This window comes from Vicia villosa, linkage group LG5, assembly GCF_029867415.1.
Source record: "Vicia villosa cultivar HV-30 ecotype Madison, WI linkage group LG5, Vvil1.0, whole genome shotgun sequence".
Lineage (NCBI taxonomy): Eukaryota > Viridiplantae > Streptophyta > Magnoliopsida > Fabales > Fabaceae > Vicia > Vicia villosa.
The window spans coordinates 8,302,599-8,320,349 of NC_081184.1; the positions used below are offsets into that span (position 1 = coordinate 8,302,599).

The 17,751-nt window shown below is 31.6% G+C and overlaps 1 protein-coding gene across 9 annotated transcripts; it reads right to left on the reverse strand.

Annotated features, from left to right (window-relative positions):
* Positions 1-5,343: 5,343 nt before the first annotated feature.
* Positions 5,344-16,750, reverse strand: LOC131601270 (lysine--tRNA ligase, chloroplastic/mitochondrial-like). Of its 9 annotated transcripts, XM_058873048.1 has the most exons (9): positions 16,243-16,585; positions 15,900-16,041; positions 15,444-15,641; positions 15,167-15,283; positions 13,767-13,824; positions 13,315-13,383; positions 12,674-12,781; positions 11,899-11,991; positions 10,887-11,339 (listed from the first exon to the last, which is right to left on the reverse strand). In XM_058873048.1, exons 3-9 carry the CDS (start codon positions 15,461-15,463, stop codon positions 11,301-11,303), a joined length of 504 nt encoding a protein of 167 aa, XP_058729031.1. In that variant the 5' UTR covers positions 15,464-15,641; positions 15,900-16,041; positions 16,243-16,585; the 3' UTR covers positions 10,887-11,300. The 9 variants fall into 9 exon arrangements, with proteins under 9 accessions (XP_058729029.1, XP_058729031.1, XP_058729033.1 ...); XM_058873046.1 differs by lacking the exons at positions 10,887-11,339; positions 15,900-16,041 and adding an exon at positions 5,344-5,382 and having other exon boundaries at positions 15,444-15,493; positions 16,243-16,593; XM_058873050.1 differs by lacking the exons at positions 15,900-16,041; positions 16,243-16,585 and adding an exon at positions 16,633-16,750.
* Between the last annotated feature and the right edge of the window lie 1,001 nt (positions 16,751-17,751).

The window sequence follows — 17,751 nt, forward strand, 5'->3', positions numbered from 1 at the left end:
ATAAATACTATAATGTGTTTCTAAATACTATATATGTCTAAATTGTATAAAATAATACTTGAATATTTATTATAAGAGAAAAATTAATATAATACGATGAAAAAATATTGATTATATTAATGTATAATATTTAAAAAAGAAAGATTGAATAAAATAGAGATAAAATTTCGTGATGTCAGAAAAATCAATATGCTATTTTGGAGTAAGATAATATAAATATTAATATATTTTTTTAATTTTATAACTATGCGGGCCTGATGGGCTATCCACGACCCATATGAGCTAGCCCTAATGGATAGCGGGCTTTTCAGGGCTGGGCTAAAAAGACCCTGAAAAATATGGGCTCTAATTTTAAGGCTCGAGCCCTATGATTTTCCGGGCCTGGTGGACCGGCCTATATGGACTATAGCCCATTTTGACAGCTTTATGTCATATGGACACCTTCTCCATGTTCCACTACTTGTTATTGCTTCCCAATATATTTGGTATCATCACGTTTCTGAAAATGTGTTTTGCCTAATGCATGCTTTTCTAAATGGGCCTAAAATTAAATGCTCTTCCAATTTCTCTCTTTACCCTTTTATGCAGAAAACGTTTTTTTCTTCCACTTTCTCTCTTCACGCTTTTATGTAGCTAGCTTTTTTTCCACTTTCTCTCTTCACCCTATTATCTTTCTTCGGCTGCTATTTTCTTCCATTTTCTTTCTTTTCACCATTTACTATGCCGATGAGTGTGGTGGTGGTGGAAACGGATTTCCGACAATGAGTGTGATGGTGGTGGTGGAAACTAATTTCCAGCGACGATTGTGGTGGTGGTGGAAACAGGTTTCCGGCGACGATTTTATGTTTTATTTTTATTTTTAGATCTGTAAAAATATTGTGGACAAAATTGTGTATGTGTATAATAATTTGATGAAGTTTCATGTTTTCATGTTATGAAGTTAAAGATTGATTTACATGGTATATTTTGTATTTTTTTCAGTCACAGGTTAAAATGCCAAAGAGGTTTGAAGATTGAGTATTAATAAAATTTGATAAATTTCCATCTTTTGTTTAATTTCCTCTATCAATTTCATTTAACTTTTTTTAAATGTTTTTCATGAGGAAGTTTATATTTTTGTTTCTCTTTCACTTTTTTCTTCAGATTTATAAAAGATGTAGATGAAGTTTTAGATCGGGAGCCAATAAATACTTCCTTTTTAGTTATTTTTTATTTGATTTTCGTAATGAGCATTCATGAAAATTGATAAACATTTTTTTTATTTGATTTTCGTAATGAGCATTCATGTTTTATTTAGGAATAATGGAAGATTGTGAGGATGAATATTAACTGAAATGAATTATAAAGAAGCAGAAGAAAATTATGTTTAGATTGGTGCAAATCATTTATTCTCCTCTTTGTGAAATTGTTGGTTAAGATTCATGTAATAATATGAATTTTTGTTTGACTCAATTTGAAGTTACAGATTTTGTTTTAAAAATTGGTAGTATTTTTTTAGTTTAGGAATATGTATGTTGTTTGACACATTAGTAGTTGTTTTTCATCTACAACAATGGCTTAATAGGTATCGCCGTTCTTTTATGATCTATAGCAATGCTTAGTACCTTTTTTGTTTGAATACATTTATTAGTTGATGGAAATAGAAAGATTATAAAGACAATGAATATTGATTATAAAAATAATTTAAAATAAATATATGTTAATAATCTCACACAGAAAGTGAAATATATGAATAATTAAGGACCAAAATTGTGTCATCTCAAAAAAAGTTGTGTCAAGATTAATGATTAAATTTTAATCTTTCTTAATAAATGGAAACAATTTTTTTAATCCAAATAATTTTATTTTTTAATCCATAAACACAAACAACAACACACAGATGTCTCATATACAATTTTCTCTTCACTTTTTTATTCTCTATTATTTTCATGTTTATATTTTGGTTGTTATATTATTGTTGATTTATTTAATCTAATAATTTTTTGTATGTTTTATTCACGGTTGAATATTTGCATTTACAGAAATAAGTGTCTTAGGATATGAATAAAGTGGTGGAAGAGAAAGCTCTTAAATTTTAATAGATGATGTTGTAGAAAATGATTGGATATGTTTATGTGTTCATAATCTTTTTAGTTTCTCTTATTTATTTTTTTAATAATAAATTACATTTTGTTTTCAATAAAAATAAGGTAAATAAATTCAACTTTTATAAATTTATTAGATTTTCGTTGATAAGTATTGCAATTGAATAAGTATATACATAAAATATTGCATACGTTTCAAAGAATTAAAAGAAAAACTATGACTATTTGTTAATTTTTAATTTTATTTAAATCATTCTTTTATCTCTCACAATATGTCAATGTCATAACATCCCATTATAATATACAAATATGTGCACCGGTTTATTTCACGCGGATAAGCAATCATAAACATATCATTACTGTATATTACGTCTACCGAGAATGAAAATCACTCAGTAATAAATTGTAAGTCAAATAGATATCAAAAAAATTATTTGATCGTGATACTAAATTTAGGATCAACACTAGTAGATAAAAGGTGAAGTGAGAGCAATACTGATAATTGAAGCTCAAACAAGTTGATTTGAGGACATTAAAGTATATAGAAAGTAAACACCTACTTGGAGCGACAAAATTCTCCCATACCAGTCTGCATGTCTGCTTGAGACTTTCGCCAATTTTCTTAAGCACCAAGTCTGAGACTTTTTCAATTTCTCATGCTTTAAAAGCTAAATATTTTCTCCAATGCTTAAGCGTCAAGCTTAAGACTTTCAATTCTCAAGCACAAAGCAAGAGACCTTCAGTAATGCTTAAGAAATAAGCCTAAGACTTTCTTCAATATGCTTAAGCTACACAAACTTAATACTTTTAATTCTCAAGCACAAAGCAAAAGACTTTTTGATTTAATATCAATTAAGAGATTAATATCAGAGAACACTTGATATGCAATCTGAGGTGTTTACATCACATACCAACTTTTAACATAGAACTTCTAGGATAAACAATTGTTAAGAAATTATAAGTAACTCTAAGACTTAGATAGAGTTTCTTCTCTATGTTTGTCAAATGTTCAGCTCAGAGTTGCTCGAGCTTTTCAATAGATAGCTTCAAGATTGTTTCAATTTGGTTAACCTTATTTAGGATTCTCTAGCTTCTATTTATAGATAGACATAAAAGAGTCGTTGAAGGTTTGCACAAGCGAGTCTTGGAGATGATTTAAACATATTCATTACAAAGCTTCTTCAAATGGATAATGTCATTGCAATCCATTTTAAATTCCTTTGTTGCATAAGGAATTATCAGTTGAAAAGGTTCAACCCTTCTACAATTTTTGCAAAGCCATGTGACCAAAATGGGGACAAAATAAATTCTGACTATGATAGTGATCTATAAGAGTTTCCTTGGTTTTTGCGCTTTGACCCTCATCAGGTTCTGGCAGTCTTCAGAGTTTGGTTGGTTCAGACTTTTCTATCTTCATATTTTTCCTTCTTCAAAGTTTGCTTTAGCCAGAGTTTGAAAGCTTCAGAATTTAGGTCTTTAGAGGTTGACCACTTCAGACTCTGTTTTAATACATGATGTATTTGGCAATGTTAAACTTTATTAGGATTATTTACTTGTGATTTTATGTTTTTAGTTCAAATAGTAATGAGCTCATTAGGTGCTCTCTTTTGACAATTTTATGTGTTTTTTACTTGTGCATAATTAGCTCAGATGACGATTATTGTCATGTCACAAATTTGTGAACACCATCCAGTAGGTCTTGAGGTAGAAGATGTTGGTATAAGTTCTCAACTTTAGTGTTAATGTTGACGTGACAGAGAATTGAGAAAAAAATAGGGCTAAGTTGGAGAAAATGAATGGCAAAAGATGAAACACTACAAGACAAAGGAGAAAAGTAATGGATAGGAATGAAAATGATACAAGAAAAAATTCTAAAAAGGTGTCAAAGTTTATTACTATTACTGCAATGCTTCCACAATGTCATGTTGTCTCACATGTGCAATGTACTATCATAGTACAACAAAGCAATATGCTTTATTCTTTGGGCCTAAGTTAATGGATAATTATAATGGCCCAAGATCCATAAAGAGAGACAATATGAAGCTGAGAAACCTCTATAAATAGAGCTTCGATGCAATGGAGAAAAATGTTCTGTAACTTGGAAAAATTATCACTACTACGAAAAACCATTACACAACATTGGGAAAGGGGGTACCATCATGCGTGTCATACCATTGTTAAGTAAGGTGTGGTTGTTAGTTCATTGTTTCTACCACGGTCTGGAAATTGCTATTGTAAGGTAGGGTGTGTGGCACATATCACAACAGTTATACTTATAAACCGTTGTAATATATACACGTAGGTATTGGGTTCGAAACCCAACAGTAACAAATTATTTAAAACATAAATTACTTTTGATCAATGTTATAGTAGTTAACCGTCGTTGAAAGTGTACCGTGTTTATTATATAATATATAGATTGCATGTTTTTCCAAACACCTTGCTAAATAAATACAAGCATTCAAATTAAAGTCTATAATATGAAAATTAACTATTCTTGAGAACCCACTTAAATAAACCATTGTTTTCTGATTGCATGCGTCTCATTGTTTATTTCATGCTCTTTTACATATAGATTGTGGTTTATTGGTCTAACTCCTTCGATACATCGTTATCTTTGATTATAGTTAAATTTCAATAACAACGAGGCATTGGATAATCGTACGTGGAACAGGAATCAATTATGAGGTTCATCTAGGTTGAGAAGCAATGAAAAAGAAATATAAGGAGTAAAAAGTGTACACAACAACTTTATACTTCTCATATTTATTCTCTTAGTTTCTCAAACTAGACGAAGTTTGTCGATGTTGTTTCTTCATTTACTTTTCTTGTGACTTAACAATGTATTGTTCTTGTTTTGAGTCCTACAAACATTGTGAAAGTTATCAAAATGTGTAACTGCAAACTTAATTTTCAACAACAAATACATGCAACAAAATAAAAACACTACATCATTAATGGATACACATGAAGTCCTGGAACTGTAGAAAAGTATGAAGTTCATATTTTTATGAAGCTATGAAGAAGAAGAAGAAGCACAAGGTGGATGAAGTTTTCAACATAGCTTCATACTCCTTGTACTTTATTTCTATTAAGGTCGTGAAAACAAATTTAAATAAAAGAGAACATTCAATAAGATGCAACAAAAGAGATAATCAGAAACTATATAACAAGAAGATAGAAGAAGATTGATACCTTATGTATGAAGAACAAGGATCACGGCTAATAACGAAGAAGAAAAAGAAGAAGAAGAGAAAAAAAATGGTGTTAGCGTTTACCAGCGAAGGACACAGTGCTCCTGTCAAAAAGTGAGAGTTATTTCGCTTATATATGGATATAATATTTCACAATGGTTAAAACAATCAATCGTAGAGATATCCCTTTTATTATTTATTTATTTAAAAATAAATAAAAATGAAAAGGCGCATCTTAACGTTAAAGGAATAAAATATTTGAGGATCTTGAGGTTCGAACCCATGAAAGTTTCATTTTATCACCACTATTAAATGATCCACCATTATTATACGTTAACATTTTTTTATTAAAAAATAAAAAAATTGGTAGCGCCTCAATTTAGATATGTCACCACGGTGTATTGATTAATTGTGGTGACTTCGGTGTTGTCCTATGTGTGCTTTGTAGTAGTGTGTGCACAGGAGAAATTAAGGAGGAGCTATAGTTCGCATCGCAAAGAGGTGCGACAGAAGACGTTACTTGTTGTTTAACAAAATGCAAGTGGCTAAAGTGTCATCCTTAAGTTTATCATTTCTATCTTCTTGCTTAGGAATACATAACTTAGGATCCTTATGTGTTGTGCTTATTTTACTCATTATGAGATAAACTTGATTTGTTGGATGATGTGAATTTTGATGTATAAGTAATATTTTGTATGTTATGAATGTGTTTTCTTGATATATTTTTTCATATGAATTTATGTCATATGTTTATTTCTTTGTCTGGCCAGCTTAGAAATAGATAACAACTTGTCAATGTTGAAAGGTTTTTAACAAGTGAATTTCATGACAAATGTGGTTGAAAATAATAGAATAAAGATATTCACTAGATTAGGTTGTTTACCGATTTTCACGTTAAACACCAAGCTTAGACTTTCCATTATTTAGCAGGCCAGGCTTAGGCTTGGCAAATCCTAACTCAGCCTAGCTTATTCCCACCCCTAACCACTACCTTGGCTGCTCAACTTGCTAAAATACAGAACATGCTGAAGTCTTTTATGATACTATTTGAAGTTATTTGAAGCTTTGTATGGTAGAAGGTATAGAACGCCTTTGTATTGGTATCAATCAGTAGAGGGTCTTGGAATGGAACTATTTGAGTATTGTAATGGTACTATTTGAAGCTTTGTATGATAGAAGGTGTAGAACGCCTTTGTGTTGGTATGACTCAAAAGAGGGTGTTGTGATTGGACATGAGATTGTCCAACTAATCACTGAAAAGATCAAAATGATTCAGGAGAAGATTGGAGCTTCTCAGAACCTCCAAAAGAGTTATCATGATAACCAAAGGAAAGGGATTGAATTCCAAAAGGATGATCATGTGTTCCTGGGAATTACTCTAATAACTGGTGTTGGTAGAACTTTGAAGTCTCGAAAGCTTACTTCGCGTTTCATTGGTCCTTACAAGATTTCGTAGAGGATGGGAGAAATGGCCTATCGGGTTTCTTTTCCACCGTCACTTGGTAACCTTCATGATGCTTTTCATGTGTCAAGGCTAACTAGGTAAGAAGAGAAAAATATGAGAATTATTCATTCAACGTAGAATTTGGAGAAAACGTGAAAGAAGAGAGAGTTAGGGGGAGAAGAGGAGAAGAGAAAGATTAACTATAGGAATTCAGAAAGAGAATCAGTTCGGCTAATAATTTAAGGTAAGAGGGTTATCTTGATCATTATGTTTGATTTGAGGGGTCGATAATCATAAGTTGGGATTTTGTGTTGTTCTTGATAGAATTTGATGATCAATGTTGATGATTGTGTGATTAACATGTTACATGATGATGATTGTTATATTGGTGATTAATAACATGATTTAGATTTGAATTCACCATTTTGAGGATTTGAAAGTTTAGGGTTTGATAATGAATCTTTTAGAACAAAGCTGAACAATTGTGTTTTGGGTTTAAAATAATTAATCCATGTTAGAACTAGGTCAATACACCTTAAATCGCATGAAATTATCGATAAAAAATTAGTTTTTGGGCAAAAGTTAGGGACTGTTTCTATGCAGGTCATGCAGGATTTTCTGCGGAAATCGCAAATCCCGCTCGGCGCGCTCTTGAAAATAAAACGAGCCATTTTCCAGTAGCGAACGTGCTTAGCACAATATAAGGGGCGCTTAGCGCGGGTTCTTGAATCAAAATTTAATATTTTTGAAAAATGATTTCAGAATATGTTAGCTTATATTTTATTATAATTTCTGAGAATTTTATGGAATTTACTGTGCATGTTTGGATAGGTTTAGATGGCATTTTGTATGATACTTGATGTTGTAAATTCTTGTGTTTCTATACTTGAATTCTGATGAATGTTGTTGTGTTGATTGATAACATGATTAATTTATGTACGTGTGTTGTGTGGACTAAGATGTGTAGCAATCGACTTAAAATTTTAAGAAAAAGAGTCGCCATTATTTACTTTTATCTCAAAAGAAAGGAATCAAACGGATTACCCTACGTTCAGAGATTCTACGTTTGTGGTCGATTAGACGAAGGAAATGTGTTAGGCAACCTTTGTCTCCCTTGTATTTAAGGGGACCCCTCATTGGTTTAGGTTTTATAAGTTTTAAATTTGAGATATAGCAAACGTAAGTTCACCCATATCCTAAAAAACTGGTTTTTATTGATATTTTAAAGGAATGAGGTTAAATGTTAATTTTTTTATAGTTATACTCGGTAGAGTTTCGAAACCCTATGCCTACGTATCCATTAGTACAATGAAGTCAGAGTATCGTAGTTCATAGTTTGTTTGGTTTGTGTTTGTTATGAGATTGCGTAGAATTGCTTTCAAATTATCGTTGAACCTTGTCTGGGTTTGAAAAATGAGTGATCGTAGACGTAGTTCGCAATTTTGCTTTGAAGGAAATTTTATTTAATCTTTTTTTTTTTTGAAAATGTCTTGATTTTTTTGTTTAGTTGGTAAAAAAAATATGCTTAATGTTGGTTAGCTGTTTTGATTAGATGACTCAGAGTGATATGGTATGCTAGCAAAGTTACAATTGTCTGATTGTGATCATGTGACCCCCCTGAAATGTTTACAGTTACACTAGAAAGAATGTTTACAGTTACACCAGAAAGAAAACTGACACCCTTCTAAGAGATAAAGATAGGGAACACCCAGGCCCTCTCTAAAACACAAAAGACGTTGATCAAAAGTAACTAGAGGAAATGATCATGATTATACGTTGACTGAGGAAGTATTGTAAGAATGCATAGGATTACAGTTCAGTAATCCTCCCACGTGGCGTGTTAATGGTCACATGTCGAATCAACAAAAATTCAACACTAGGAACATCTACAATGATTTAAAAATCCAGTTTAAAGATGTTGAATGGTACAAATTGATGAATGGTAATATAGTTATACCTCAAGCAGTGTTCACTCTTTGGATGGTCTGCCATGACCGCTTAGCCACCAAAGAGAGAACGGTTCATTTTGGCCTTTTGTCGAATGATAAGTGTTGCTTGTGTAGCAGTCAAGAAATGTTCATCGTCTATTTTATTTGTTGAGCTGATATTAAACAGATCTAGGCCAATGATTTTAATTGGCTTCAGATTGAGCACCTACCTTTGCCATGGAATAAGGATCTTACCTGGTGCATTAGAGAGTGGAAAAGCAAAGGATGGAAAACTGATATCTTTAAATGTGTTATTCGCTAAAACAATTTATCCTTGTTGGATGTTTAGAAATAGTATATGAATACTATGTGTTTTGATAAACCAGTTGACAGTAAACCTTGTCCACTGGATTATAGGAAGATTACTATTTTGAGTTGTTAGTTGCTTTCTTGATCTCCTAGATTTGTTTGTGTAGTTGCATTTTAATTGTTTGTAGTCTATTTTTTTCTTCATGTTTAAGGTTTTGGGATAGGGGTGGCAAAACAGACTTGCAAGAAAAGCCCATTTTACCCACACTTTTTACGGGGTGGGACAAGGTTTTAGGACCGCTCTCTTTGATTTGTATGTCCTGCCCCGTTTTTTTGCGGGCATGAGCTTTCTCATACAATTTTACTATTTTTAGACCTAAAAAGCTCGATGCCCGCATGTCTTCTCCGCCCCACACTCTTTTTTTGCGGGACAGACAAGGTTATAAACTCACACTCTCAAATATGTGCCCCGCTCCGTCCCATTTTTCACAGATTTTTACGGGACGGGTCCAAACGAGACGGACATACCCGTTTGCCACCCTTATTCAGGGATTTCACTAACATCACTAATTATAATTTATAATATATATAGATATTTTTGAAAAATAAAATAAGTACTAGACATTTTCTTTTGGGATGCATGGTATAATTATATAAAATCATAACAGACTAAAAAAATCTTATTTATTTTTAAAAAATTATTATTAATAATTATAATCATAATTTGCAAAATGAATTAAATAATTCTTATTCTTGAAATTACTAATTACTAATTATAAATGTACACATTTTAAAATACATGGGATAATGACTAATCATAATATATTTTTAAAACAATTTGAGTAATATAAAATCATAATATTAATTTATAAATTCTCTTTTGTAAAAATTGTTGTTAATAGTTATAACAAATAATTTAAACATGAATGGAATCAATTGAAGGTAATGAAGTAATATCAATAGCTTAATGTAAATTGAATGAATGCGTAATTAAACTCTTTTCACTTAAAAAATTATCCAAACATTGAAAAACCTCTCAAAAAGAGGAAATAGCGAACATTTCTCACAAGAAAGAACGAAGAAGAACGAGCAAGAAAGAGGAAAGGGCGAAGAACACTCACCATGGCGGGTTAGATTTTAGGATTAGAATTTTCATCAATGTTATTTGGAAGAACGTGATTGATTTATTAGGTTTAGATTGAATCACCAATTTTAGGTTCAAATCACTGATTTTAGATTTAGAAAGGAAGATTCAATCACCAATTTTTGATTCAATCACCAATTTTAGATTCAATCACCAAATTTTAGTTTTAGAATTTTAGGTTTAGATTCAATCAGCGATTTTAGATTTTAGGAAGATGCATTAATTTATTACTTCGTTTGATGTTTGATTTAATTTATTCGTAATCTTTTGGTTTCTTAATTCACTCATACCACATAAATCTTGTGTCTTAGAAAAATGGACAGACGATGAAAAAAAGAGGCTAAGAGAAGCAATGAAGCTTTACGATGCAAATGCTATAGGCACAAAATTTGAAAAATGTGTCTTAATCCAACAAGCTGCAGGACTAACTCATAGAACCATCAACGCCATCATGAGTATGGCGGGGAGACTTGAGGCTCTACCCGATGCTCTTGAGGAAGAAGGTGATGCAAATCTTAATCTTTTAGTAGGTGCTGCTATTGAGCCTGTGGAAGAAGATGATCCAGCTACTCATGTTCCTGCTTTTCCCAAATGGGGAAGCCGCAATAGGAGGAACCCCAGGGTTGACATAAATAATGTAGCTGCTATTGAAGAGGGTAAAGTTACTATATTGAGTACTTGATTAACATTGTATGTTGTTTCATGAAGATGCAAATATTAATCTAAAAGCTGATACTGTAGAACGTAACCCACAAATCTTTGACGAACATTTAAGATTGTATATCGATGCAATGTGATTTAATTATTGTTGCACAGTACCTGCAGGTAATGCATCACCTGAAAATGCTGCTATTGAACCTCAAGATGATCCAACACCCAAGGTTAAAGATGTAGCTGCTACTGAAGAGGGTAAAGTTACTAAATTCAGTACTTGATTAACATTGTATATTGTTTCATTTTGATTTACAATTACTGTGGCAACAGGACATATTGAGCATGAGGACCAAAAAGTTGATACTGTAGAAGGTATCCCACAAATCTTTGACGAACATTTAAGATTGCATATCGATGCATTGAGATTTAATTATTGTTGCACAGTACCAGCAGGTAATTCATCACCTGAAAATCCAAAGATTGAAACTGAACCAGAGCATGCTGCTATTGCAACAGGAGGATCTCCTATTGCGCCTGAAAAGGTCAATGCTGAAGACAAAGATGGGCTAAATCAAAAAACACCTGTTGTGGAAGATGCCGTGCAAGGTTATTTTACTTAAGATAAATCTATAGTTATTTAAATGACATATATACAAAATTAATGTTAATTTGGAATACAAAATTTACAGGGAAAACAGTACAACTTCAAGTTGGAGAACTTGATGCACTTAACAAAATTATGGACAGCAAATTTCGTGCTCTAGAAGAAAGACTCAATATTCAAGATGAGGAGATCATTCAATTAAAGAAAAAGGTGACACAACAAGACGAAGAGCTAAAGCAACTAAGATCAAAGGTGGCTGAACAGGAGGAGAAAATTAAGATTCTAAGGGATTGATCAATTGGATGGGAGAAGTAATACTGGTACCTTAACATTGAATTTTTTTGCATTTTAATCCGTAGTATAATCGCAACTAAATGACCGAATAAAATACAGAAATTGCTTTCCTATAGGAATCTTTTCTATATCTGTAGGTAGTGTTACCTTGCATTTGTGTGATGTGTGATATTCAGAATAACATCGAATTAAAAGTAATGAAAGGTTCAAAATCTTACTTTCTAAATTGAAACTTCAATTTACCTCTATAGTTGTAAATTCAGGATTATGACAAGTTGAAATTTCTTCATTCCTAAATATTCGACCAATCTCGAATACTTTTTCAAACCCATCCACCTGGCACAAAGAAAAACATGAAAATGGTTAACAGCTATGTTACAAGTCAAAAAGAGAGAGAATGAAATATTTTGTATTGAATTCATTATAGAAAGAAGATACAGGATATTAGCTATATATAGCTGAAGTAGTTAGTAGCAACAGAATTACAGAATTGCCACTCTTTAACAGCAGAATTACAGAATTGCCACTCACTAACAACTTAGAGAAAATACACTATATCCTATTCTAATAGTCCCCATTAGAATTAAAGGGTGCCTTAAGTAGCTCTCTTCTACTGAACACTCTTAGCTTATCTATAAGAGGCAGAAACTTAACAGCTGACAGAGGTTTGGAAGGTAAGGGTGCCTGAACTTTATAAACACTAGCCAGACCATATCTTTAGGCAATGTGAGACTAAGCTCACCCCTCACACACAAGAATCTTTAGGCAATGTGAGACTAAATTCACCTCTCATACACAAGACAGTGAAGGGGTAATAGTCAAACTCTTTAGCACTGCAATCGTGATAAACACTAACATATCTTTGTTGAAAAACACAGCATTAAATTCTTATTACTTACTAAATAAGAAAATAAAGAGGTTGATTCCTCAACACTCGTTCCATTGAAAAAAATGTAAGTTCTTGTTTGAAGGTAAGTTGATCCAGGACATTAAGAATAAAAAGGATTTTAAATCTTACCAGCGTTCTCTTTAGGTGCAATTCAGTTGCAATTCTCAAATATAAGTCCCTTCCGAGAGAATTATGATATGTGACAAATGGTCTGGCCTCTGCTCCCTCAGCTGCTCCCTAGTCAATGAAATTAATCAGGAAAAGAAAGAAATTTCCATGAGAAAAATGAAAAATATGATATTTATACATATGACAAACAATATTTTATGAAAAATTCAGTCATGGAAGATGTGAAATATGAATAACAAACTTGTTCCTTTTAATGATTTGGAATGCTTACAAAAATAATCCATATCGAGGAAGAACTGTGTGACTTAGTAGGCAGATTGGTCAAACACATACCACCAAATAGTTTGTTGATTAAATTCACAACTAGCAATGATATAAAGAATAACATAAGAGTAACAGGTGCCACAAAGCCATTTAATTGAGATGTTAACAACCCTATATCAATCGGACTTTCAAGAGTGCAAGAGTAAAGAAAGCTAACCAAACTCACATGTTAGAATATCAAAATTACTTCTGAGCAATTGATGGTCTTAGCATTTTATTAATATTAATAATAATAAAAATTAACTTGTTTCAATCAAATAAATGAGCAATTGGAAGGTTAAAGAAAAAATAGAGTAGGTACGTGAAAATCAACAAACCTGCAAAACTGGAGATTCTACCTCAACATAACCTAAAGAATCTATTGTCCTTCGTATCCCTGATACAACCTATTTGAATGGAATTAATCAGAAAAATAATACAAAAAGTAGCTAAACAGTCTAGCATGGATAAATGGATAAGTATTTTTTTGACAATATATCAGCAGAAGGACAGAATGTGAGTATTAAATATGATATTTGCGTTGGTTTATCCAACGAAACTAAGCACTTTTTTTTCTTTATCATTCGGAAGGCTCAGTCCCACACTCGCGGTAATACAAAGGAAGCTGGCCACATGATAGTTATAACTCAATTAAGAGGCATGGAAACAGGGAAGTAGGCAGATAAAATGAAATTTCTAAATTGACAATAAGTTATCTGTTTTTAATATTAAAAACAAAAATAAATAGCAATGATTTCCTTAAGCAAATAAAGTTTGGAAGAAGAACCACCTTTGCTCTTTTGCGGAATACATCAGCTACCTCTGGATTTGCAATCATATCTACATACCTAACCACAAGTCCACGACAAACATAAAGAAGAGATATTTAAAAAAAATAAAAGGATGTTCAATTTTAAGTACAAGGGTGAGAATGATAACTAGAGATGCTGTAGAAATAAGAAGAAAAAATAAATAGTGCTACAAAATAGGAAAGAGAACAAACAGGAAACAAATAAGTATAGAACAGATAAAAATAAAAACCACTAAAATCATTTGACTAGAAAATAGCTATCTAAAAGAGATTATAAAAAATAAGATAAAGACTTCATTTACTGAGCACCAGACATTCTTTAAAAAACAAAAAGAATGCAAACTTAATTTGTCATCAATTTTATTAGTGATTTTCTAGATTTAATGGAAGTGAAATGAACATTCCTCTAAGTTAACTTTCAAATGAAATGAATTTCCCCTTATGAAAAAGTTAGGTATTTCACTAGACTGACCAATCCCATATAACAGGCAAATGATACTGTGTTATATTGTATATATATATATATATATGTATATATGTTTGCAGAGTCTAAGATATTTCATTACAATACTATAGTAGAAAATATTAGCCATTTGAACTTCTAGTTAATGTATTTTCTATATTCTATATTGAAATTCTTTTCGAGTTAAATTGCCAAAGGCACAAAAAAAAAAAAACAATTGTATCAATTGCCAACAACCAACTCTCCTAAAAGTTTATGATTGACTTTATTATATCTCTAACATGCACAAGATCACTTTGGCTGTACCAATCATTATGTAATTTCTATATTAAAAAGCACTCACATTGCCTTGCCATGGGGATTTTGGAGCTTATACGTTGCCCTTAGAAAGTGCAAATTCAAAATGATTTTCAGGAATGCTATTTTGAACTGACCATATAACCAACTATGGGACTATGTATCGTGAGAATTGGAAGCTTTGGAGGAAGCACCCTCCAGATATGGGATCTTTATTCTTTACTGCTCAAAGACACCACTGACCTCACTTAGTGTTAGGTTGTTCTTTCCCCAAAAAAAAAGACCAAACATTGCAAACAAATTTAGTCTAGTAAGAAAACTATCAGCTTATCTATTCACCTACAAAGGTTCTCGTAAAAATTATTTGAATTAATCCAACCATAGACAACTTGAAACTTTCAATTTGAGTAAACACGTGTTTACATCGTAATCGTCTTTTAATAGAAAAGAAAAACATTTATGAGAATATAATATCCCAAAATTCTCATCTTAACCAATAGACTAGAGTTTGTATCCATCAAGTCAGAAGCATACTCTCAGCATAAATCATTTGGGATATATAGCATGCATATGCACAATGCATGAAATAATTTCCAAAAGCCTAATTTCTAGGTAATACCTTTTTTTTTTTGTGCGTTTTTCTGTTCCTTTTGCACCTAGTATATCACCCACATCAACATGTGCCTTCAATTGCTCAAACTGTTGATCTACAAGTCTTTTCCTTTTCACTATAGAGCTGAAAACATAGTTTTAACTTCCATTAGAATCTATCCACAACACTTATCAATGAATAATTAACGCAACAAACTACAAAGACATTTGTCTTTTCAATAAGAATAAAGTGATCATATATGTATAACAATAAATGTACAAAGTCAATAAAAAGTGTTAAAAACCTGAATTGTCCCTGAATCATCTCTTCCGAAATGCCCTCCTTGCGATAATTCTTCGTGCAATAGAAACATGATCATTCTCACTATTAGTTTCCTCACCATTTGCTAAATCTTTATATATACTTGTAACTGTTTTGCACTGTGTGTTTTGTTCCATTCATAAGCATAGGGATTGAGTCGGTAGCTTTTAATTTCTTCAACCTACAAATATACAAAGCAGGGTTGGTAAAACAATCTTCTCAAAATAAAGACCATTGGTTTATCATTGGGATGTGACACTAAAGGAATAGTTGAAATGAAATAATAATTTTTTAAAGGTATAAACTAAAATCAAAAGGAGGAATAATTGGGAGATATTGGTTATTGGTTAGGAGAAGAACAAAAAAATGAGCTATCAAAACACAACAAGAAAAAATGAAAATACTTACTTTAAAACACAACAAAAATGAAAATTCTTACCTTAGAACACAACCAGATCTGATACATCAAGAAATTTTTTGGAAAAATTTAGGTTTTATTCTGAAAAAATTGTAGCGACATACGAGAAATAGTGTAAAGAAAACTTATTGAAAAATTTGTTTTTCTCTGAAATCTGAAAGATCTGTTAGAAGAAAAAAAAAAACAAAGTACATAGAGATAAAGAAAACCTTAAAACCTTTGTGTTCTGGATAATTTAGTGTAGATCAAATCCATTAGATCAATATATTTGATGGGTTAGAAAATGAAATGTCAGACAAAAAATGAACTGAAGTATTGATTAAAGAAAACCTTAAAACAAAAAAAATAAAAAAACTTACTTTACCTTTCCCAAATACATAAGATCTGAAACATCAAGAAATTATTCGGAAAAATTTAGGTTTTTCCTCTGAAATCTGGAAAATTGTAGCGACATGGTGTATAGAAAACCTTAATTCACAATCGGGAAAATTTAGGTTTTTCTCTGAAATCTGGAAAATTGTAGCGACATAGTGTATAGAAAACCTTAAATCACAATCGGAAAATTTTAGGTTTTTCTCTGAAATCTGAAAGATCTGTTAGAAGAAAAAAATAAAAAAAGTAAATAGAGGTAAAGAAAACCTTAAAACACAAAATGAAAAATAGACACCAGGTATAAAAAAAAACAGAAGAGGAAGACAGACAAACTAGGTTTGATAAAAGAACAGAGACAAACAAAATGTGCTGTGTGCCTTACTTAGCATTGCTGGGCTTATTTTAAATTGGATTGGGCCGGATCTAACTGAAGCCCAAGGGAAAGAGATTCTGTCGTGCTCTTCACAACGACGCCCTTCGACTCCAGCCTACATCATCCCAAGGTCTTCCCCGGTTTTCCGACACTGTCGCCAACGTATACACTAAAATATTAACTTTGATATTAGAAAAATATATATCAAAATTGCTATCATACATAATAATAAATAATAATAATAATAATAAAATTAAAATAATTTTATCGACAATTTTTTACAAGTTGCACAATTTTAAAAAGCTTACTATTTTAATAGTTTTTATTTTAAGAAATGTTATTATTATTGTTAAATTAATAATTCAGTTTTCTTTTTAATTATTATATATTCTCTATGGTTTGGATAACACGTTATTTTTGTATTTTCTTTATAATTGATTTATGACCACACAATACACATTAGCCTTTCCCAAAACATTGGCCACCTAATTCCCTCATCCCTATAAAAATGAAACGGCAAATCATATTCTTCTTTGTTGATCCATTTCCCTAATTTAATGTATGTTTCTCAATACTTTCAACCATCATTCATTTCACATAATATTCTTCGACGCTTCTGCTTATATGAATTTCACGGTTCAATCCCTTTAATGATAATTATTCATCTCAAAATACCTAAGCAGTGCTTAATCAATATTGTTACTTCCTGGTTATTGGTATTTCCTGATTATTGTGCTCGTCTATAAATATGACTTATTCCTTTTCTGAATTATCATATCCTTCTAATCCTTCAATCTCTTGCTTTAATTTTTTGCAATGGTCACCGCAAGACACGGTTTTGTTGCTATAATCACTCCGGCAGAAGAATCATTGGATGTTGTTGTTCGAGTTATTCGCTTATGGTTTGTTCCAGACATGAATTCGAAACAAAAATATTATGCGATGGAAATGGTTCTAATGGATGAGAAGGTTGTTGTTGTTGTTTCATTTTTGAATGCTTTGCATATTGGTTTCAATGTTTTTGTTCTAAATATTTCATCGTTTTTAATTGACAGGGTGGCAAGATTCAGACTTCTGTTTGAAAAGCTTTGTTGTATCGATTAGTGCGTTAAGTGAATTGCTTTGTGT